This window comes from Melanerpes formicivorus, unplaced genomic scaffold, assembly GCF_026170545.1.
Source record: "Melanerpes formicivorus ecotype bairdi unplaced genomic scaffold, bMelFor1.0.p_v2 SCAF_2, whole genome shotgun sequence".
NCBI classification, from domain to species: domain Eukaryota; kingdom Metazoa; phylum Chordata; class Aves; order Piciformes; family Picidae; genus Melanerpes; species Melanerpes formicivorus.
The window spans coordinates 13,314,567-13,338,996 of NW_027142354.1; the positions used below are offsets into that span (position 1 = coordinate 13,314,567).

The 24,430-nt window shown below is 44.6% G+C and overlaps 1 protein-coding gene across 4 annotated transcripts in view; it reads right to left on the reverse strand.

Annotated features, from left to right (window-relative positions):
- Positions 1 to 22,922, reverse strand: part of TMEM181 (transmembrane protein 181) — a 40,094-nt gene extending 17,172 nt beyond the window's left edge. For 2 of the 4 annotated variants that reach the window (XM_068151095.1, XM_068151086.1), the window contains exons 1-3: positions 22,752 to 22,922; positions 4,277 to 4,380; positions 248 to 303 (exon numbers count right to left, since the gene is read on the reverse strand). In XM_068151095.1, the coding sequence (XP_068007196.1) occupies positions 248 to 303; positions 4,277 to 4,380; positions 22,752 to 22,882 (291 nt within the window). In that variant the 5' untranslated portion in view covers positions 22,883 to 22,922. Of the gene's footprint in view, positions 1 to 247; positions 304 to 4,276; positions 4,381 to 9,075; positions 9,114 to 22,751 lie in introns of those variants that run through there. The other 2 variants (XM_068151115.1, XM_068151105.1) reach the window with 1 other exon arrangement.
- Between the last annotated feature and the right edge of the window lie 1,508 nt (positions 22,923 to 24,430).

Here is a 24,430-nt window from a genome sequence, read left to right on the forward strand (position 1 = left end):
CACAGAATTCTTTACAGGGTTACAAAAGTAAGAGAACAGAAATTGCTGCTGCGCAACCTATGGTATAACACAGTGGTAGTACAATATTGCACACTGAATTTCCAACTGGAAAGCATCATGTGGCCAAGAAGCTTTCCAGTAACAGTTTAAATACCCACAATAATTACGAGGAAGGAGGGGAACGTTTAACACTACTGTTGTCAAATAAAGCCACTCATGTAATGCAATTATATTTATTAACTCCTACCTTTAGGCTGTTATTTGAGTGAGTTCTTGCTACAGAAGTTTCAATTACATTAGGACCTACAGAATGTGTAAGAAGGAAAAAACAAAACACTGTTAAGTATACATATTACTGATAACCAAAGACATAAATATAGGATTTCTAAAGACAGTACAAAAATCCTCCCTGCAAAGCAAGTAAATAATATCCCTCTTTACAGATGACATTTCACTATCATTAATAAACTTGGCCTCTCTGCCATAGTATTTCTAGGCATGATTAAGTAGGAAATAAATTATAAACCAAGAATTCCATGTCAAAACTTTCTCTAAACTACTACAGCAAGCCACACAGTATTTTTCCCAAGCTAAGCTGTATGCTGTAGTCACAAAAGTACCCAGCTACAGAAAAAGCAAGCTACAGGGGGCCTGTGCCTTAAGATGCCACAAAGCACCAGTGGCACTGTAGTTACAGCGATTTGAACCACAAGTTCTGCAAAACATACCTGAGAAGAAGCAGTGTATTTAATTGCACTGTAAGTTTCTATAGCCAAACTACTACCATTGCCTGATTTACACAGAACATAGCATCCATAATGCATTGCATTTGAGGCTAGGGTACCAGGGCAAACACATCCCGTTATGTTAGAATGCATGATGCTAATGCCTTTTTTATGTAGGTGTAGTATACTTCCTTGTATACAACCACAGTAACAATATTTTATGGGTAGTGCTGGATCTTCATTGCATTGATCTGTTCAAGCCAAGATACCAACATGTTTGTTTAGGAATGATTCTCAGTCTACTCAGATTAGGCTCCTCTTTTTCTACAGAATCTGGGGCAAAATATCTTCTATATATCATTGCATACATAAACATAATTGCATAAAAGTTCTATAAACAATTTCTTCTAAAACAAACAATCCATTTAATCAATGGAGTTTCATGTCTAATTGTAACAGGAGACATTCAACTCACTAACAGCTTTTTTTTATGCAGCCATCCCCCCAGTCATTCTGGATACAGATATACACACTTAAAATGTGCCTATCAACTGCATCCATCCACTCACATTCCACCTCTATTGCATGCAGTAAATAGGAAGCAATAAAACAACAATTTACATTAGGCCTCCAGAGGCCATCTAGTCCACTCTCATTTTATTACATTAGATTGCTCAGGGCCATGTTCAAGTCTTGAACATCTCCAAGGACAGAGATTCCCACAACCTCCCTGGGCAACTGGTTGAAGTATTTAACCACTCTACTGCTTAGAAAAATGTCCTAACACCTAACTGGAATTTCTTGTGTTCCAGCTTGCGTCTGTTGCCTCCTACTCTATCACCATGTACCTTTGATAAGAAACTAGCCCCATCTTTTGTGTATCCTCTCATAAGGTTGTTGTAGACATTTCCCCTTCACCTTCTTTAGGTACGAAAGAGCACATGGTACTGGGGAGAAGAGGAATGCACACTTGTATGTACATTCACCAAAGCACATACTCATCCATGCACTTGTACATATGGGAAAGGATTAAACCAGAAAAACAAAAGAGAAGAGTAGGAAAAGATCTGTATCTATATACCAGGACATAAACTAACACAGATGAGATGTAAAGGAGGTAGGGACATAGGCAAGACATGTATGTGTGTACAAGGGTCACTCTAGAGGCATCACAGTAAGATTTCTCTGTCCGCATGGTGTCTTTCCTCACTTATTTCGTCTGGCAATTGAGTATCATTTATTAATCCTCAAAAACTGCTGTTTCAGCCACAAATTTAGTATTTAAAAAAATTATGCAAGAAAGGCAGTTTTTCACAGAGACCAGGGACTTCAAAGGTACCACAGAGAAACAACAGGAAAGAAGGAAATTAATAAATGAGCAACATAGGATCATTCTGTGCAAGAAGGTTTTTAGGTTAGCTGCCATGACAGCTCTAAGCATGCAGCACTGATTTGGCTTCTATAACCACTCTAACTACAATATTAACCATTTCACAAGCTTTCAATGGCTAAATGAAGAATTTCACCCATCACATTCAAAGCTTTATAGTAGAATTACAATTCAATTTCACTAACCACCACCCACTATAATGTTAGTTCTGCATCACTGATGTACATATAAACAAGGCAGATTCTTGGAAGGCACTTTTGTTTAGAAAAACATAATTCAATTTCAGTAAGTGCCCACAGATAAGTCATTGTATTTCAGTGATTAAGTCTTAACAAAAACAACAGAGTGAGCCTTTTTTAAGTTGGGGTTTTTACTATTAGATATGAACTAATATTGGGGAAGAGAGATCATAGTCCCAGTTTTTAAGAGTAACAATAAAAAAACCCACACCAAAAAAACAACCAACCAAAAAAAACAAACAACCCCACCACCACCAAAAAACCCCAAGAGCTTCTACTGCTATAACTGTTGCTTCTCTAGTACGCAATATATTAAAGCTCTCTAAAGCAACTGACCGAAACAGTGCTGTGGTTATATTATTGTAGAACTATGATTACACTGTGACTGTTTTTCTTTTAGTCTTGTTCAATTAACAGAACCACATCTGAAAGCAACCTTGAGATGGTGAATAGGAAAAAGGCACAGGTACAGAAAATGAGTTCTGCACCTTGGATTTTCCTTGCAGTTGTCTCATCCCAAATACAGCACAGATTGATCGACTGGGAAAATGAAAGGAATGTGAGCGTAGCTTGGGGAAAAAACACAACCACAAGTCTGCATCTGTCTTGGGTTACAAGAAGTGAAGAGTAACAGCCACCTCAGATTCAACTGTCTTGTTTTCTCAGATGAGAAGCAAGACTTCTGCTACAACTCCCAAGCTGCACGTAGAGATCTTGAGTATGGCAATGGAATATTCCAGAAGCATAGAAAATATGGATGTATCTCTCACTTTTTCATTTACTTAGTGGGTTTGGTGAGTTTTGCTCAGGCTGCACCCTACTGTTGGTACTCCTCCCTCCATTCACTGGAAGTAGAAGCTGTCAACTAAAGCCATGAAAATATCACAGTAAGTGTTCAGTGGGTGTCCTCCCAAGGTAAAGAGCATTCTTTCAAAAATAACAAAGTTATAACAATGAACTGTGTTCACACTTTGACAACAAAATCATCCAGCTAACCCATCATACCCAAGAATCCCAAAGCTGTGCCAGCTCCTGAAGGGGTTCACAGGCAAGTCATGAGACCCCTGCATGGTACAGATGACCAAGTGCTGCTTACAGCAGCCCCTGGACCAAAGGCAACCACATCCTCAGATCACTCTCGATGCCAATGCAATGCAACATACCAATAGAGGTCTGTTTCAGGCTCTGCTACTGATTAAGCATGGAACACTCAGCTTTCTCTTCTGGCAGTACTGCTTTTCGCCTAGACTCATGTGAAACAACTTTCTTGCATTTCTTGTGCCTAGGCAATATACAAACACAACTACAAAGAGGCTTCATTTTTCAAGCCAAATAGCTAAATGACACTAAATGAAGTAATTCAATCTTTTTTTCCTCTATCATTCATATAACATACTGTTTTGTAACTGCATCTTTACAGTATTTTAGTGGCCAAATAATACCCTCTAGGCAAGTTACAGGAATATCAGTGTTTAACTTGATGAACTGAAGGTCTGTTTGGATCTTAGGCTGCTACAATAAATCAATCAACAGAAAATAAGGTTTTATTTCACAGACAAATTTCATTATTTAATGCCAGTATGAGGAATGCACTGCCTAGCAGGCACAGATGGGCCTTGTAGCCCAAACAGCTGCCTCCAATTAATTCCTGCTTCTTTCCAAGGCAGGCAGGAACAGATTAGGAACAGTTTTACTTTACTGACTCTTCCCTACAAAGCAGGTCCAAATGCCAAATTCAGGAAGGTAGTGCTCCTACGAAAAAATGAAACGGAAGAAACACTTCCCCCTCCCTGTCAAAAGTAATGCTTCCTCAGACATCTCAGGGGCAATAAGCTCATTAGCATTTAAACACATCTGTGAATACAACAGGTTTAGACAAAGCCTGCAAGAACTGTAATCTTTTAAAAAGACAATATCCTTACCTGCTATTCCTATGAAGACTGTCAGACCAAAACAAAGAAAGAATACTACAAACACCAGAACAAAATGCCGTTTGGACAGCGTATATAACCGCATGGGTGCCAGCCTACAAGAAGCAAAAGGAAACACAGAATTAGCTGGTTTATTACAGCATATATTTATTACATTAGCACATAGTATTTCTAAAGGGGGGGGGGGGGGGAAGAGATTCCAGGCATTCTCCCACAAGAAAATTGAACCAACCTCAGAGGTAACACTAAGGAAAAAAATATTAATGCTGCTTCATACAGCAAGGGCAATTATTAGGAATTATTAAGCAAATGTATGTACCTGTTCATCTGCACACCAAAATGTGAGATTTTTGTCCATTTTTTTATCTTAAGGTTTTCTATTATCCTAAGATTTGATCAAGAGAAGCATTTTTTAGTTCATATGTTAATAATTTAAACACTGAAAATGCCATGCCTCCTGTAATGACAGATTAACCTAAAGGGACTGATGTCACTAGCAACTCTGTTACCTGCACAGGATCTGGATGAGTTTTCTACACCCTATGTATGTACTTCATCCCCGCAGGACCACCCCTAACAAGGACTAAGGCAGAACTCCAGATCTGCTATACGTGCCAGTTCTGCATTCTTCTGAGCTCCATCAAAGCTTGGGAAATAGAAACCTGAACTTATTATTTCGTACTTAAATACAAGTACACATAAAACCAATGACATTTTTTCACAACTGTTTGGTGGTTATCATTAAGTAAAAGACAAAAATAGAGGGGAAAGAAGTATTGAAAGGACCAACCACATTCTCTTGCGAACAGTTACTTGCAGTTCTGTTAGCTTAAGGAAAATATGACCATGGAATTAATTCTACATATAACAGCCCTCCTCTATCGTCCTGTTTGTTAAGTGCAGAGTTTGAAAAAGATAAATTCATCATGTTTCAAAATACAGCCAACATTTCATTTTGAATTATGCCAGAACTGAGCCACCATAGAGCTGTTTTTTTTACTGCTGTTCCAGCAGGTATGACTGTAGAAAGCTGTACATTTATATGGGAAAGCTGTAGGGTTGGGCTGAGGGTTGTTTTCTAAGAAAGCCACATATCATGGAAAGAAGTGAAAGCACAAGACTTTAATGACTGTGCTCCCTTTCAGCTTGGAATAAAGTTCCTTTTCACCAGCTGAATGGTGCTCTTACTGAGTCAGAAAGCAATATAAAAAAAGTGGCATTAACCTCTCCATAAGCCCAGCCTGAATTCTGAGACCAGGTACTCCACACAAGCATGCCTAGCAACCCTCAAAAGCAAGGCAAAAAGTTCCCTCTGAACCAGCAGTATGATTTAATAACCTCATTCTCTCCAAATGAAGCTCTACAGAAAATAATTACTTTATTTCTTTACTGTAAAATTTGAACGAGCCAAATTTTAATTTAATTCACAAAGGATGTGGGGAAGGGAAGAAAAATCCACAGGAAAAGACCTTTAAGTGACTTTAAATGTTAAAAGTTTGCACAAACTTGCCCTCCAGGACTCTGGGCATAGCACCTGTAAACACAGCATCTTGCCACGCACTATTACACCAAGCAGAAACCCTGCACCAATCTAAGCAGTCAGGACAGCCGATTGTGCAAGCAAAACCAGTAAACTGTACAGGAAATGTTCACAAACAGGAATAGATCAGATCTTTGACACAGATCATCACACAGAAGTCTCACAGACAAATAGGATTTTAAATGGACTTGGAAAAATGCCAATTAATAGGGGCATTTCAAATCACAGCTTGTCTGTACAACTTTTGCAGGGATCTAACTACAGTATTTTCCTTAAATCTGTCTCTACTGTAAAGCTATTACATTTTTACCAGTGCTAAACTAATAAACTAAGGTCCATTTTCCCATCTGTTATGAGGAATTCTGGAGTTCCACAGATGACCCATTATTCCCTGTCTGCCTAAGAACATTATGTATAGGATATTACCTTAAGATACAAAAATATTAATCCTACTCTAAAGTTCCTTGATTTTTAGCAATGGTACGTAAACATTAATATACCTAAATTAGCTGTAATGGTTCAGGTGGATACATGCTTCATGGAAGAGAACACTGAGGATCACTCAATACATAGAAACCAGGTCTGGATGGGAAAGTCCATGTGTCAAGAACAGCTGACAATTGGAAGAGTATTGCATACATGCAGGAAGATATTGCAGATGCTTGTGCTGTTCTTAACAGCTTACATCTGGGCATCCACTTAACAGCTACAGTCTGAGGCAGGATAGTTCTGCCTTGCTAGGCATATTCTTGGTTCTTTTGACAAGCTTCCCAACCTCCAAGTTTTTGCAGGCATTTCAAAATGCATGTTGCAAACACAAAAAGCAACTTCATCTCCACAGGAAAGCCACCAGAGTTGACCAGCCAGCCAACACTCACAGCTATGAGCAATTACCACCTCAGTTTATTCATATACCGGAGCACAGAGGTGCTTGCAAGCTTTCAAAGAAAAATGTCCCAGACATTGGCTTATTCTTTATTCCAACTCTCGAGGTGGTGCAATACCCAGCAGTCAAAATGGCTAGGTACACACACCTATCTCAAAACAGCCATGCTGGTGATTAACAAAATGACGAAACCAAAAAGAGCAGGGATAGAGTTGAGTTTTCTTTTGTCATACTGGTACTTATGAAATCTCAATTAAGCCACTGATTGTACGTGCCACTTTACAGGTGAGTAAGGCAACATGGGCGCTTTCCATTAGATCAGATGTAAGAACTTGGCTACATTTATCATGACAGCAGACAACAATGTATAGCATTCCTGTCAGGTGATGTACTCTTCATTGCCCCTTGCTGCAGTAACAGAATTCTCCTGTGTGGTTTCAGTGTTACTTTTCAAACTATCAGCAGCTGACACACAGCAGATGAAATGATTTTCTTGTATGTCCATTGGTTGACATCTGCCTTTTGGAAAGAGATTATATTAAATTTGTGAATATATATATATATATATATATATATATGAGTGCAAGCTGATGACTCCCCATTGACAGTTTCTTTCTTACATTTGAAAGGCCTAATAAAGAAAAAACAGGTTGAAAGGCACTTATGGGAAAAATAAAAAAGGCTCCTCTCTCTGGAAGCACCTGTTCAAATTAGTAAACTGTGCTTTGCTTTAATCAACCCAGACAGGCAGTCTAAAGCTCAAGACTGAATCCTGCAGGTTTTTCTGGCAGCTTTTACCACCTATGATCAGCTTTATCTCAACTCAGACAAAACCAACAGATGTTACAAGTAAATTAGATATGTCTCAAAATAACTGTAAAGGACCATAAAACACTGAGACAGGGAGAAATATTATGCTTGGATATCTCAAATAGTAGTCAGTAAAACCTAAACTGCACTAATGAAATCTGTGATAGAGTGAACTATGGAAACACACGCTCATAAAACCTGCAGTCTTCCAGCAGCCATTCACGTAGGTTAAATCTTGCTCGTGGAATAAAGTTTTGGCTCATATTGTGGAGCAAGACATTTCTCAGGCTGTTCCTCATCTTCAAATCACTCCTCATGTCTGCGCAACACAATCTTTACTAAAGACCGTTGTGGAAAACAGCCTTTTATACAATAGTGCTCACTTCAGACTCTCACTTCACAGGTGGTGTGGCTGTGACAAACTGGGATTAAGCAATAGGAGTTGAGACTAAAATCAGAAATAACTCACTTTTACATATACTAGTTTCTAACACACTAGCCCCAACTACTCTATTTTAGGCTGACTCCCAAATAAAAACCATCAAACCCACTTTGATTTACATGATTGTATATGGTACCTACATTCATAGTACTGGGTTTATCTACACACTGCACTTTCTCAAGGTTTCAAGACATTGCTTTCTTCAGTACCCCTCAGAAGACCTTGAATTTCTTCTTGGCAGATGCATTGCACAACGGTTAATAGCTAATGAGGCAATACACAACTACATCAAAAGATGCATGCAATTAACAGTACCAGGTAGTACTGCTACATGCCAACTAACAACTAACTGTGACTCTGCCAAATAGCTTATGTGCACAGGGTGAGTTTGGCACTTTTTTAGTGTCTTTTTTGTTGCATTAAGGTCTGAATAATCAGTCCTGACTATGGCTCCGTCCATGCCAAACAGTATCTGGGAAAACAAGGTCTTTTCTTAACAGATGAAATCTTAAAGAGTGGAGATAGAGGGCGGGGGAGGGTGTCATTCACCACATACGAGGAAACACCACAGAGTTCCTCTGAAGTGGGCAGTCACTCTCAGGTTTTTGACCGGCGAACCATGACCTCAGAAACATTAATTTAACCCTTGGTGACCTTACTTCCTTAATAACATGTATGTATCGAATGACAACACACGGGTCTTTACAGGAGAAAAGCTTCACCCGGCCAGAGGAAGGCACTGCCCCTCTCCGCCCTGGACCCGGCTCCAAGCAATAAAAGCACGTCCCGGTTCCAACGAACTCATGTCGGTGCGTCTTCCCCCCAATACCTAGCGGACCTTGCCGGCAGGCGGGAGGAGGGTAGCCGGCGGCGGGCTCCCCACTGGCGGTTCAACGGTCGCTCCCGCAGCCCGCCCTGAGCGGAGGACAGTCCCACAAGCGCCCCACTAGCCGCCACCGTTACCACACGCAGCACATGCAAGGTTCGCCAACACGGTGCCCACGCAGCACACGCGAGGGTCGCCGCCGCCACCTCGCAGCCCACCCACTCACCCATCCCCAGCGCGCGAGCAGAAACCCCCGCGTCCAGCTCCTCCCCCGCCCACCACTCACGGCTCCATCCTGGCGCCGCATGCGCAGTAGAGGCGCCTCCTCCCACACCTCCCCCCCCCCGCCCTCGCCCGGGAGCTGCGGCCGCTGCCGTGGCACAATCGCGAGCAGTGCCTCCCGGCGACTTCCGCGTGCGTCACCCACCCGCCTCGCGACTCAGAGACGTCACGGCATCCCCGGCGCTACTCAGCCGCGGGGCTGGCAGCGCTACGGCGAGTCGGAGGGGACACGGCCCTGCGATCTGCGGCTCGCTCCCGGGTGCGGTGTTGGTGCCGAAGGGAGCGCTCACAGTGATCGAGGCCCGGCCTCGATGACTTGTAGCCCGAGGAACAAACTGCCGTCTCCCGAGCGGTACTGCAAGCTGCAGCTGCCGCATTTCCGCAGCGGGAGCCGCCGAGTTACGGGTGCAGTCAGCGGCCGCCCAGACAGGCAGTTCCCGTCGGGCTCCGGGGCCGCAGGTCAAAGCAAATGCTGGGCTTCGGCACTTCGAAGCGTTACCTCACGTTGGTGAGCAAGCCTTGTGTGAGAGTCTACTAAGTTTGTCTCTCTCTATGTGAGTCAACAAAGATAAAGTGATAGCAGAGCCACTGGAAAGAAGGTGGAAAGAATCCTGTCCACCAATCCTGGATGCAAATCAGCTTGTGATTGCATCGTGATAACACGGGACTACAACAATGGACCCAAGGACCCAGCCATCACGCTTTCTGGGCAAGGTTGTTTCCCCCCATCAAGTACCTTGGGCAGGGTGATACGATGGTTTCCACCACCTGTGTAAAGGAATGTGGGAGGACTTGTCTGGATGGAGATGGGGTAGACGGAGATTCCCCCCTCGCCTCCATCCAAAAATCTTGCCCACATACACAGCAATACACAGAAAGATTTGCCTCTGGAATACCTGACATACCAACACCTGCCTGAGGACTAAAAAAACTGTATAAAAGACTTGAGCAACTACTGGTTTGTAGAGAGAAACAGAGGAGACAAACAGAGGAGAAAAACAGGGAGAAAAACGGAGATGAAGGAAAACACAGGAGACGGGCCAGGCCGCTGAGAAGCCGGGACAATGCTGCTCCGGAGAAAAGAAGCTGCCCGGAGGACCACAGCTCCAGCCAAATCCTCAGCACCCTTTCTCTACAGACCCAGGCTGCCCAGAGGAGCCTCAGCACTGTTCCTGTATCAACCCAACATCTCCCCAGAGGACCACAGCTGTTCTCCAGCAAAAGCCTCACCACGGTTTCTCTACAAACCCAACATCTCCTGCAGCACCTTTCCTCCACAGACTTTAATTGTCTTGGGGGGGATGAGGGGTGTGGTAATATAATTCCTTTCCTCTTCTATCTCTCGTCTCTCTCTCTCTCTCTCTCTCTCTTTTCTCCCTCTCCCTTCTTATGTCCACTTTATTTATTAAATAGTCTAGCTGTTGATACTTTGGCCTCGTTTGTGCCTTTAATTTCACAACACGGGAATATTTAAAAGAACTGTGTCTCCGGACTGAGACATCTAATGTCTCCGGACCCTGACACCTTGAGAACCAGCAGGTGGCTTGTCCTTCCCTGCTGTGGAACTTGCTTAATAAGGAACTCCACATCACACCCAACAGTATTGCTCTTGCACGGACGTGGAGATAAACTTGGATTTTGTTCTGCTTCCCTATTAAATGTCCTGAGACTAGGCAATAAAAACTGTCAACAGATCCATTGGGTAGCAATGATGAAAACTACGTAGTGTTACAGATTTTGACAAGTTATATTTTGTATTTATTTTTGCTAGCTCTCAAGATTTGCTTACAGAAAGCCAACTCTGCAGTTACTTGAACATGGGGATACCTGGTGTCTAGTCCAGGATAAAATGCAGAGTAACTTCTTGGGTTTGGTGTTTATCATGTACATAGTTTCATAGTTTCATTCAGGGTTGGAAGGGACCGCAAGGATCATCTAGTTCCAACCCCCCTGCCATGGGCAGGGACACCCCACACTAGATCAGGCTGGCCAGAGCCTCATCCAGCCTGCTCTTAAACACCCCCAGGGACGGGGCCTCGACCACCTCCCTGGACAACCCATTCCAGGGTTTCACCACTCTCATGGTGAAGAACCTCCTCCTCACATCTAGCCTGAATCTCCCCACCTCCAGCTTCATTCCATTCCCCCTAGTCCTATCACTACCTGAGATCCTGAGAAGTCCTTCCCCAGCCTTCCTGTAGGTCCCCTTCAGATACTGGAAGGCCACAATGAGGTCACCTCGGAGCCTTCTCTTCTGCAGACTGAACAGCCCCAACTCCTTCAGTCTGTCCTCATAGGAGAGGTGCTCCAGCCCTCTGATCATCCTCGTGGCCCTTCTCTGGACATGTTCCAGCACGTCCATATCCCTCTTGTAATACGGGCTCCAGAACTGGACACAGTACTCCAGGTGGGGTCTCACCAGGGCTGAGTAGAGGGGGAGGATCACCTCCCTTGACCTGCTAGCCACAATTCTCCTGATGCAGCCCAGGATCTGATTGGCTTTGCGGGCTGCAAGTGCACATTGAGAGCTCATGTTGAGTTTTTTGTCCACCAGCACCCCCAAGTCTCTCTCCTCAGGGCTACTTTCCAGCCAGTCACTGCCCAGCCTGTATTTGTGCCTGGGATTGCCTCGACCCAGATGCAGGACCCTGCACTTGCTCTTATTGAACTTCATGAGGTTGGCTTGTGCCCACCTCTCCAGCCTGTCAAGGTCCCTCTGGATGGCCTCCCTTCCCTCCAGCGTGTCTGCTGCACCACACAGCTTGGTGTCATCAGCAAACTTGCTGAGGGTGCACTCAATGCCACTGTCCATGTCCCCCACAAAGATGTTGAATAAGACAGGTCCCAGGACTGATCCCTGAGGGACTCCGCTTGTCACTGGCCTCCACTGGGACATGGACCCATTGACAGCCACATAAGGTAAAGCCATCTCAGGATGACCTCAGATATGTTTAGATAGATCAGTCAACATATAATTGAAAAATTACCTCTTCAACCATCAAATATCTCCATTAAAAGCTTACTTAGATGGTATGACTTTTTAAGGGACCTTAACATTAGTAATATTACTAAATTAGTTCCATTGCTCTGTGGGTAATTAATGTCATTACTGGTGACGTGTGGAACCCAGTATGTCTCTCATGTAACTCCATTAGATCCCCAGGAAACATGCTAGGAATTCATTCATTGATACTGATTCCATCAGTTAGATCTGTGATTTATAGTACTGATGATTATTTAGCAATCTCATAAAAAGGTTATCTTGAGAAATGCATAATACCAAGTGATGAAGGAAGGGCATTTCCAGATTTTAAATCAAGAAGAATCATTACTGAAGGTCAGAAAATAATGTTTTGAATAACCAGGACAACCTAATAAACTATCTACACAGAACAAGATAGCTCTGCCAAACCACACTTCGTAGTATGTAGCTTTTCTCCCTGGCCAGAAAATTACAGAATGGTACTCTCAGCATCTGTGACCATTTCCAGCATTCTGGGAAGTGAAGTTGCAGAGTTAGGACTGCTGTCATTTATGTGTGCATATATGTGCTATTTGGATGACTGCTTCAACTCCATCAGTATTCATGTGTCTCATAAATGTGAATGAATTCATTATCCTCAAAACAAAAATGCACTTTTCTCATTGAACAGGCAGGAAACTGAAACACAGGGAAACTGAGTCTTGCCAAGTCACTTGGAGAACAGTGTAGGTGGCAGAGCTTGAAATCCAGCTCATTTCCATTAGCCATGGGACTGCATTTCTCTTTGCCATCTACCAACTCTCAAAGGACTCTGAATACATTGCAAACACATACCTTTTACCCTGTATATTTTGTGAAAATAATGGCATTGAGTTTACAAAGTCTGAGCAGGAAGGCACCATGAAAATCCCTCTCTCCACAGCTGCAGTCAGTCAGTCTCACTCTGCTTTGCTCCCTGCAAGAAAGTACCTCACTCAGTGCCTTGTCCAACCTGCTCTGGGACAAAATCGTGCAAGAAGCTACTGTCTGCCTCATCTGTTGTAGAACCTGAACAGTGCATGCTGAATGAGGCTTGTAAGAAGAGGCAGGGTGATCTATGAATAAGCAGGCTGAATGTTAGCTCAGCCAGGATTCTGCTTTTGTTAACCACCTTAACACTACTGCTGTACTTTCATGACCGGTTTATACATTTGTGGCGCATACCTTCAGCTTTAGTGACAAAAGGTGAAATCCAGCCTCTCTGTAGCTCTTTTGCCAGCACAAATGTTTGTGCAGTAATGAATCAAGTAATGGAAACTAGATAAATGAAAAGTCACTCAGGGGAAAAAATGTGTTCTGCTGGATTGGTTGCCCAGTCACTGTGTAGCTACAGGAATATTTGTGAGCAGATCAAGAAGAAAGCAGAAATGTGTGACTAGGCAAAGGAGAGCTAGAATGGCATCTTCTAGCTGCAAAACCAGTTTATGGTAGCTTAAATCACTCATAAAGCTACAGTGTTAGTCGTCTCCTCCTGTTTCAAGCCTTCTAGTGCTAGCTGTACACTCCACGCTGGGGTCATTCAGGTTCTTCTCCCAATTGCCAGGACCCAGCAGTCCTACAAGGGCAAAAGGGGTACCTGCTGTGGCTTGAAGTAGCCACAGAAGATGCTGTCTGGGTTTATGCTGGAAGCAGCATGAACCGTCAGGGAACTGCAGATCTCCAGCAAGGTCTTGCTGACCCTTTTGCCTTCTCACAGACTTGTACTTTGAGCATGTGGAAAAGATTTTATGAAGATGGATGGAAGTGTATCCTTATCACAACAGCACTCTCTGGCAAACTTCAAGCTTCTCCTCTGAAGCTTGCAGGCACTAGTTCCTCTAAGAGAAAATGAACAGCTTCTCTTAATTGCTAAGTCAAATGATGGGCTGTTCACTAGTCTTTTTTGCCAAAGCAACAGAACTACTGTGAAAAAACTTGTTCCATGTTTTGAAGATTTGCTGGAAACACTGGTGGGAAGTGCTGAGGAATTAAGAATATTGGTATCATCTATAATTACTTCTTCTGTTACCTATATATGCAAAGTCAAGCATTAATTAAAGCTGCAAGTTAAATAATATGTTTCACAATGTCCTATGTCTAGTCTGTTCTTTTTGATGCCCAAAATGTCCTATTAATGCATGATAGGATTTTCAAATGTATCCCCTATTTAAAGCAGAGTGGACTGTAGGTCAATTATCTCAGTCTCTGGCTATTATTACAAAAATCTTTGTCAATCCTCTGCTATGAAGCTGATTGGGTAGTGGGATATATTCATTCACCTGTAGTCATGTAACTCTGATGTCAGACCACAAGTTGGCCACTCTTCTGGTCTCTCTTCTTTATCAAGTAGGCACTTTAATTGCTTGCTTCTATCAAAATATTTCCAGCATGCTGAACTCTTTCATGTTGGCTAGGGGATACAGTTATGAAACTCCCATTGAAATAACTGTCAGCTGATTGCAAGGCCTGATGTTTTCTGGTAAGCTTTGTATATCTCACAACATGTCAAAGAGGTAAAAGTGTAGACTTCCAGTAACGCTGATTCTAAGCTCTTTTTGTACTAATAGCTTACTTAAAAATTGCCAAGTGCAACAGAGGGAGCTATCAGCTGCCCACCCTACATGAGCTGTCCTTGCCTTGCTATCCCAGCCAGGAAGCATGGTAGGGGAGGAAGGAATGCATTGGAGTGGGAGGCAAAAACACCAGACAAAAACCTGTTCATTCAAATGGCTTGCTTGGAGCAATTATTCAGAGGTATAAATGAGAACAATTTTGCACTTGCTGTAATAAATCTGATACACTTTTAGGCAGTTCCCAGGAGTGATGAGAGTATGTAAGGCTTTTCCCTGCTGACTCCTCTGAGCTTGTCTACTGTGCCAAGCATCTCCTGGTGTACCACAGATTAATGTTAGGTGTTTCAAGTCCAAACCAACCTTTCATTTGAATTCCCAATGAGGTTATTTAATATCACACCCATTAGTCTGTAAGAATCATAAAATAAATAAGGTGGGAAAAGACCTCAGAGATCATCAAATCCAATGTATCACCCAACACCTCATGGCTAACTAAACCATGGCTTCAAGTGCCACCTCCAATCCTTTATTGAACACCTCTAGGGACGGTGGCTCCATCACCTCCCTGGGCAGCACATTCCAATGGCTAACAACTCTGTGAAGAATTTTCTCCTCACCTCGAGCCTAAACCTCCCCTGGTACAGCTTGAGACTGTGTCCTTTTGTTCTGGTGCTGGTTGCCTGGGAGAAGAGACCAACCCCCACCTGGCTACAACCTCCTTTCAGGTAGTTGTAGACAGCAATAAGGTCTCCCCTGAGCCTCCTCCAGGCTAAACAATCCCAGCTCCCTCAGCCTCTCCTCACAGGACTTCTGCTCAACACCTCTCACCAGCCTCATTGCCCTTCTCTGGACACGTTCAATTAAGGGGCCCAGAACTGGACACAGTATTCAAGGTGTGGCCTAAACAATGCAGAGTACAGGGGCACAATGACTTCCCTGCTCCTGCTGGCCACACTATTCCCGATTCAGGCCAGGATGCCATTGGCCTTGGCCACCTGGGCACACTGCAGGCTCGTGTTCAGCCTACTGAACACCCAGGTCCCTTTCTGCCTGGCTGCTCTCCAGCCACTCTGTCACCAGCCTGTAGCATTTCATGGGGTTGTTGTGGCCAAAGTGCAGCACCCAGCACTGGGACATGTTAAATGCCATCATATTGGGCTCTGCCCATCTGTCCAGCCTGTCAGGGTCCCTTTGCAGATCTCTCCTACCCTCTAACAGATCAACACTTGCCCCCAACTTGGTGTCATCTGCAAATTTACTAATGATGGACTCAATCCTCTCGTCCAGATCATCAGTAAAGATATTGAATAGGATTGGGCTCAGGACTGATCCCTGGGGGACACCACTAGTGACTGGCTGCCAGCTGGATGTGGCACCATTCACCACCAGTCTCTGGGCTTGGCCCTCCAGTCAGTTCCTAACCCAGCACAGACTGCTGCTGTCCAAGCCATGGGCTGACAGCTTGGCCAGGAGTTTGCTGTGGGGGACAATGTCAAAGGCCTTGCTGAAGTCCAGGTAGACTACATCCACAGCCTTCCCCACATCCACCAGGCGGGTCACCTGATCACAGAAGGAGATCAGGTTGGTCAGCCAGGACCTGCCCTTCCTAAATCCATGTTGGCTAGGCTTGATCCCTTGGCCATCCTGCAGGTGCACTGTGATTGCCCCCAAGATGATCTGCTCCATAATCATTCCTGGCACTGAGGTCAGGCTGACAGGCCTGTAGTTTGTGAGTTCTTCCATCCGTCCCTTCTTGTGGATGGTCATCACATTGGCCAGTTTCCAGTCATCTGGGACCTCCCTGGTGAGCCAGGATGGATCCCATCTGGTCCCATGGACTGTAGGTATCCAAGTGGCTCAGCAAGTCCCTAACTACTTTCTCATGGATTTGGGGGGATTATACTGCTCCCTGACCCTATCTACCAGCTCAGGAGGCCAGTTATCCTGAAGTCCTCCTGCCTTACTGTTGAAAACGGAGGCAAAGAAGGTATTTAGTACCTCAGCCTTTTCCTCATCTTTACAATGTTCCCCTCCAGGTCCAATAAGAGTGGAGGTTCTTCTTGCTCCTCTTTTTAGCATTAATAAATTTATAAAAATGCTTTTTATTGTCTTTCACAGAAGTGGCCAGTTTAAGTTCTAACTGGGCTTTTGCCTCTCTTATTTTTCTCCTACATGATCTAACAACATCCTTAAACATATCACGTTTTGGCAGCCAATCACGTAAGTGTACAGTCTCTTTTACAAGCATACCACAAAGTGCCACATCTGCCCAAGGGAACTATTAACCTGGACAGATGGCCTTACTCAGTATGATGAGCCATGAAAAACTTGCTCTTGCCATCTCTCCCAGGTGGCTGAGTAAGCTAGCACTTGCAGGAATATACCAGGAGGGACAATGTGGAGACTATTGTGGGCCGTTGGGCAGAACACACTCACTAACACGGACACTCCTTCATCTCCATAGTGTCAATGAGTGCCATGGGGCTCTGCAGAGTGAGGATGGCGTACCTTCAGATAGCCGAGAAGCCTACCAGCCTTAATTGTCACCTCTGCCCAAAGAACAGGCTGTTCAGAGACAGCTGCTGAACCACCTGTTCAAGAGCATCATGCTTTAAAGGAAACCGTCACCAAAAGATGTCACTAAACTGGGACAGCCTCAGAGCTGAATCAGAAATGACTCAGTCATCTGTGCAGTGAGAGCACAGTTACTTGGGATAATAACTTCATCAGCCACTTTAAGCTCATCCCCTCACATTGAATTCCATACATATCAGCACAGCACACAACAGCACTTCTGAGTCAAGAAAAGCTATTTCCCTGCCAGTCACAAAGGGGACCTCTTGATGTTTTTCCATTTCCACATCAGCTCTGCTACACAGCTATCCAGTTTCAAACTTTCCTGTTGGCACCCAGAGAAAGATGTCATTATGGAAACCAGGAGTGAGGCTGCAGCAGCCAATTTTTATCTTATAACTCATGCCCCCTCCCCACTCTCTCCTTCCATACCACTAAAGGATTATACTACTCCATTTCTGAAGAGATGATGGAAACCACCAGCTGATGGCCCAATGGCTTTGCTGACCCAGTGGGAAGGGAGAGTTAAGTTAAGTGGTTGATAGTCTCACATTGGTGAACAGTGTGTGAGAGAGAAGAAACATGCTTTTATAAGGTTTTACCATCTCTTCATTTTGCTTCTCTGATATAAAATATGATTTGCTTTTGGTAACCTGATGATTTTAGAGAACCTACTTGTTTCTAAGTAAGCACAAGGCACACAGTATTTCCTTCATCACAGAGCAGTATCTCGTTTACAATCTGATCATACATACTGAATAAAACAGAGTGAAGAGGATAAAGTATCTAATTCTCCTTCCCATTAGTGAGAGTTGGCTCTAAGAATAATCCATGACAGCATCATGAAATTCTCCTTCTTACCAGGAATCTAAAGGACAGATGCTATTGCTACACCCATCCATATTGCTGAAGGGAAGCACTCACCAGATCAGCAGGTATGCAGTGACAGTAACAGTGAACTTATTTTACACCAGGTCACTTAGGTTAAGATCTTGGGAATGTAGAGAAGTACTATCATGACTTAGCAGTCACAAAATGTTACTTACTTGCCAAGAGCCAAATATTGTGCCATTATCATTATAGATGACCTGCAATCGATACCTCTTGGGGGTACTCTCACTGAAAAAGGGCAGTCAACACTAACTTTACAAGCTGTTTGATTTCATGAAGTAGCATCTTCTCACTTCAATACAGAAAGTCCCTCCATGCACACTTCAAGTCATAAAAATGAGTTAATAACAATTTACTTTGGAGAGGTCTGGTTTCTTCTTGAAATAAAGCTGAACAAATGCCTCTTCCAGGAGGTCTTAATTCAAAGCTCATGTCCCCCCTGTTTCTCCATTCTAGTGTGAATATTCATTATTGTGCTGCCAGATACACACAGGTACATTTACATCACTCCTTATCACCTCCCATGGATTCTCTCACCATGCTCAGGTACAAGGAGCAGCTGTTTTGATAGGAAGAACCACGGCTGTGTTAAACCCTGCCAAGCTGTTGGGCAGCATTTCCAAACTCCATGACTCTGTAGTCTTTGCTGTTGTGAACAATGAGACAAGTTCAGTCTAATGGACCACCTGCCCCTTCACTGGGAAAAACAGACACAGCATGCTGAAGACAAATTATCTAAGCAGAAGAGCACCAAACAGACAGATGTGCTTATGTTCATATCCGTAGTAGAATAGAGCTGGAAGAGACCTCAGAAGGTACCTAAACTTTTCTTCTGCTTCAGGAGAGCATCTGCCAGGTCTTTCTTGGCATGTGTTTGTCAAAAGATTTGAAGTTTGTCAAAAGATGCTATAGCCTCCCTGGATAATCCTCTCCATAGTGTTTTACTATCCTTCCCGTTCAGAAGTTTTTTTCTTAACATCTAATATGAACTTTTATTTCTTCAATTAATACCACCCTGTATTTTTTTCCCCTCAATCTGGAGCTTCTCTTTAGAGAAATTCATATTCCTCCAAATTGGATGTTTCTTATTTTGGGGAAACAACCCCAAACTTTCTTCACTTTGTTTTCTAGGGTTTTGATTATCCAGATCTCTCTCCTTATGCTTTCTTCCACTGACAGGCTCTTGAAGTGTGGTGCCCAGAACTGGACACAGCTCTAGCTAAGGTCTGGAGTGGTGACTAAAGTAGATGGTTTAATTTTCACATCTTACAAACTGAGCTTGTGCAGTACACCCCAAATTACTTTACCTTTTTTTACATACATAAGAGAATGTCATTGTTAAAAGAGGTTATTTTATAAAGCATCATAATTCCCATACCCTTTCTTACAAAAACGTTATTACAGAATCACAGAAACATTCAGGTTGGAAAAGACCCTCAGGATCACCAAGTTCAACTGATAACCTTACTCTACAAGATTCACTCCTAAACCATATCCCCAAGCACCACATCCAAATGACCCTTAAACACATGTAGGGTTGGTGACTCAACCACCTCCCTGGGCAGCACATCCAATACCTGACCATTCTTTCCATAAAAATTGTTTCCTAATGTCCAGTCTAAATCTACCCAGCCACAGCTTGAGGCCATTCCCTCTTGTTCCATCACTAATTACCTGTGAGAAGAGACCAGCATCAGCCTCTCCACAATGTCCTTTCAGGTAGTTGTAGAGTGATGAGGACTCCCCTCAGCTTCCTCTTCTTCAGACTAAACAGCCCCAGCTCCTTCAGTTGCTCTTCATAAGATTTATTCTCCAGGCTCTTTACCAGCTTCATTGCCTTCCTCTGCACTTGCTCCAGCACCTCCACATCTCTCTTGTATTGAGGTGCCCAAAACTGGACACAACACTTGAAGTGTTATCTGAGTACAAGGGGACAATCACCTCCCTACTCCTGCTGGACACAGCATTTCTGATACAAGCCAGGATGCCATTGGCTTTCTTGGCCACCTGGGCACATTGCTTGCTCATATTCAGCTGCTTGTTGATTAGAACCCCCTGGTCCCTTTCAGCCAGACAGCTTTCCAGCCACACTTCTCCAAACCTGTAGTGTTGCTTGGGGTTGTTATGACCCAAGTGCAGGACCTGGCATTTGAGTGGGCCTGATGCTCTTATAGGGCTATAGTTTCCCAGATGATCCTTTTTTCCTTTTTGGTAAATCGGTGTTACATTTGCTACCCTCCAGTCCATTGGGACCTCCTGAGTTACCCAGGACTTCAGGTACATAATGGAACGTGGCTTGGCGAGCATGTCTGCCAACTCCTTCAGCACTCTTGGGTATAGCCCATACAGCCCCCTAGACTTGTGTGTGTCTAAGCGGTTTAGCAGGTCAGTGACCACTTCATTTATTGTGATGACCTCATTCTGATTCCCCTCCCTGACTCCTAGTTTGTGAGGCTGGGTGTGCAGGGAACTGCTGGATCCAGCACTAAAGACTGAGGCAAAGTAGGCATTGAGCACCTCAGCCTTCTCCTCATCCCTAGTCATTTTTATTATCCTTAGCAGCTGTAGCTGGGTTGAGCTCCAGCTGTGCTTTGGTCTCCTAATTTTCTCCCTGTGTAGCTTCACTACATATTTATACTCTTCATGAGAGACCTGTCCCCTCTTCCAAAGGCCATAGAGTCTCCTTTTGTTCTTGAGGTCCAGCCAAAGGTCCCTATTCAGCTAGGCTGGACACCTTCCCCAATGACTTGTTTTTATGCACACAGGAACAACCTGCTCCTGTGCCTTTAAGACTTCCCTCTTGAAGTATGTCCATCCCTCCTGGACTCCTATATCCTTCATGGTGGTCTCTGAAGGCACTTTGTCAATCAATCTCCTGAAAAGGCCAAAGTTTGCCCTACAGAAGTTCAAAGTGACAGTTTTACTAACCCTTCTCCTTGTTTCCCCAAGTATAGAGAACTCAATCATCTCACAATCACTGAGCCCTAGAGTGTCTCCAACCTTCACTTCCCCCACAAGTTCTTCCCTGTTCACAAGAAGCAGGTCCAGGAGGGCACCTTCCCTGGTTGGCTCCCTCACTAGCTGTCAGGAAGTTATACTCCACACACTCCAGGAGCCTCCAGGACTATTCTCTCCCTGCTGTACTGTGTTTCCAGCAGACATGCAGGAAGTTGAAGTCTCTCATGGGAACAAAGGGTAGTGATTGTGAAACCCCTCTCAACTGCTTATAAAACCAAATTCACACATATTACTCTTGCTGGCCTTACTCCTGATTCTTACCCATAAGGACTCAACCCTATCATCACTTTCATTAACTTGTATGGTTTCATATGTCTCCCTAACATAGAGGGCCACTCCACCACCTCTTCTTTGTTGCCTATTCCATCTGAAAAGTTGGTACCCATCGACTGCAACATTCCAGTTGTGGGAGTCATCCCACCAGGTTTCCATGATGGCTGCTATATCATAGTTTCCCTGTGGTACAATGGCCTCCAGCTCCTCCTGTTTGTTACCCATGCTGCATGCATTGGTGTATAAACATTTCAGGGAGGTAATTGAGTACATAGTTTTCAACTCGGGGGGGGGGGGTGGTGGGGGTGGGGGTGGTGGTGGGGTGGGGTGTGTGTAGGCCTTCTGGTTATCTAAGATGCCAACACACTGCTTTAAAAGTGTTGGGCTACTACACCCAGGGTTCTCAGTGTCAAGGCCGGCTACGTCCCCCTTTAAAACAAGTTTAAAGTCTTGTCAATGAGCCTGGCCAACTCATATCCAAGGATTCTTTTGCCCTTATAGGACAGATGAACTCCAACTGTCGCCAGTAGACCTGGTGCCAAGAAAACTTCCCTGTGGCCAAAAAAACCCAAAGCTCTATTAGCTATCTGTTCATTCTCCAACCTGTATTTGTGTGGCCAAATAGCATTCATTCTCTGTGTAGTTCCTGGTACTTGTTTCTCCTGACTACTATTTTCGATCCTCTCTGTAATCTAAAAATTCTTTTAATTTATAATCCTGTCCAACACCTTTGGAGACCTTCCTGGCCTTGTACAATCTCAAAACACCAATACTCTCCAGCCACTATTGATCATTCATGGAAACAGAAGACAGGCCCAGACACAGAAGCATGGGTGTAGCCTACTCGGTACATCTGTCCCTTCTGACATCAGCTTTTGCCAGCTGCTCTGATTTCTTGGCAGTTTTGTAACTATTTCAGGACTGCCTTTAGCCCCCATTCCCCTAGCTTGCTGTGACAATGGAAGATGCAGATGTAAATTGCTTTTATGGCTTACATAAGGATATTAATAGGTGAGAGCAGGGACAGAGGTGTGGGACGCAGAGGCGCTGCCGGACCATGTCCCCGTGGGCAGAACGCCGGCCCCAGCCGCCGCGCCTCGCTGCTGCCCGCCGCGCCTAGGCTGGGGCGGCTGCTGCCGGCGCACGGCCGAGAGTGGTCGCATGAAGCCCAGCCCCAGATTTCCTTGTGCCGGCCTCCGCCGAACCCCCGCGCTCGCCCCGCGGAGATGCCATGGTTCCCTCTGGGTGCCCGGCCGACCGCCCTGGGGCCGCGCCGGAGGAAGCCGGGCGGAGCACCGAAGGGTGGGCAGGGCCCCATGCCCCTGGGGAGAGCCGCGCCCGCGCCCGTACCGGTAGTAGCGGTCATCCTTGTAGGGCGTGAGGTCCTCCTTGATCTCCCGGTAGGTCTCCTGCAGCCGTCTGCAGAATCGTTTGACCTCGCCGCACAGCGGGCTCCCGAAGGCAGCGAAATCCGCCTCCATGCCGCTTCGCGCTTCCTCAGGCCCCGCGTTCCGCCATGGCTCCCGCCAGAGCCCGCCTGGCGCTGCGCGGCCGCGGGGCGGGGGCGGCGCAGGAGCCGCAGCAGCAGCGGCGGCGGCGAGGACGGCAGCTGCGGTGGCAGCGGCGGCAGGGGCGGGCCTTCGGCGCACGGGGGCGACGGAAGCCGCTTCAGCACCACGGAGAGGGGCGGACAGCGTTCGTTGCCGCGGCCCGGGGCAAGCCGACGACCCCCTCGCCGCTGCCGCCCCGCGGGCTCGGGATGCAGTGTCGAGCAGCCGGGACTCCCCTGGCCCAATGTCCTGCCCAGCCCCACCCTGCCCTCTGGTTCGTAGCTCCCTGGGGAAGTCAGACCTGTTGTAAATATTTGGGGATTTGTGGTTTGTTTGTTTTTAAATAAAACAGTTTTGTTATTAAAAACATACACATTCTATTTAAAACTAATGTCTTGATTTTTATTCTCTTTAACCCAACCTAAATGAGGTCAATTTGCACCACCAAAGAAGGCCTAACACCTGCCTGAAAAAAATCCTATGCTAAACTCACTTTTGGTGGTCATAATGATATAAGTGGTCCACCATGATGAATTAAGCTGTTTAGATTTCCAGAGTTTGCAGAGCATCTAACATTTAGTATTAAACTTTTCTTAATGAACAAATAGAAATTTAAACTATGCTTTAAATTATTCTATCAGTTTAAACCTTAATGTTTTCCATGAATTAATGGTAATGATGGTGTCTGTATTACATATGAGATATGATATATTGTAATAGTTTCTAGAGAGTGTAAATACAGAAGGTTGCTGTACCACCTCTGCCATGTAAGTATCTTCCTCATTCACATTCAGGAAGATGGGCTGGGTTATGTCACAGTCTTGCCCTTGCTCTGTATTTTATCACCTACTAAAACCAGAACATGCACTTTTACTTAGAAGCCCACTTCAATATCTCAACACTATGTGGTGCCACAAGGTTATTCCTAGTGCTGCAGTGTGAGAGGGACAATTCATCCAATTCATCTCCCCCCCAGCATGTGGATGAGAGAGTGAGGAAGGATATCTTTTGACTGAGAAGTTCTGTTTCCTAACGCTGAATATTTCTAAGCCTGAGAAGATGTAGCAGCAGGATAAAAGACACATGCACACTTAAGATGGAGACTGGAAGGTTCCTAACAACCCCAGGCCTGGTGCTCCAAAGAGGAGCCAAGAGCCCAGCCAGCATTAGGGTAGAGCTTCACCATCTTTGGAAAGGCTACTTTGAAATCTCAATGCAAGCTTAGCAGGTCCCTCACACTTCTTTCCAGCACTCTGCTCATTGCAGTACATGTGGCTGATGTAGTCACAAAGAGTTTTCCTGGAAGTATATATTTCAAGGTAAATGTTTCCATTGTGATTAAGATTTAGCCATGTTTTCCCTCAAAGCAAGAATTAAAATTATTATGTGTGATGATGGTTCTGCTTCCAGCTCTGAAGCTCAGAAGTGGTAATTATCAACAGGGTCTTTAAATATTTACCAAAAGGAGAAAATAAAACA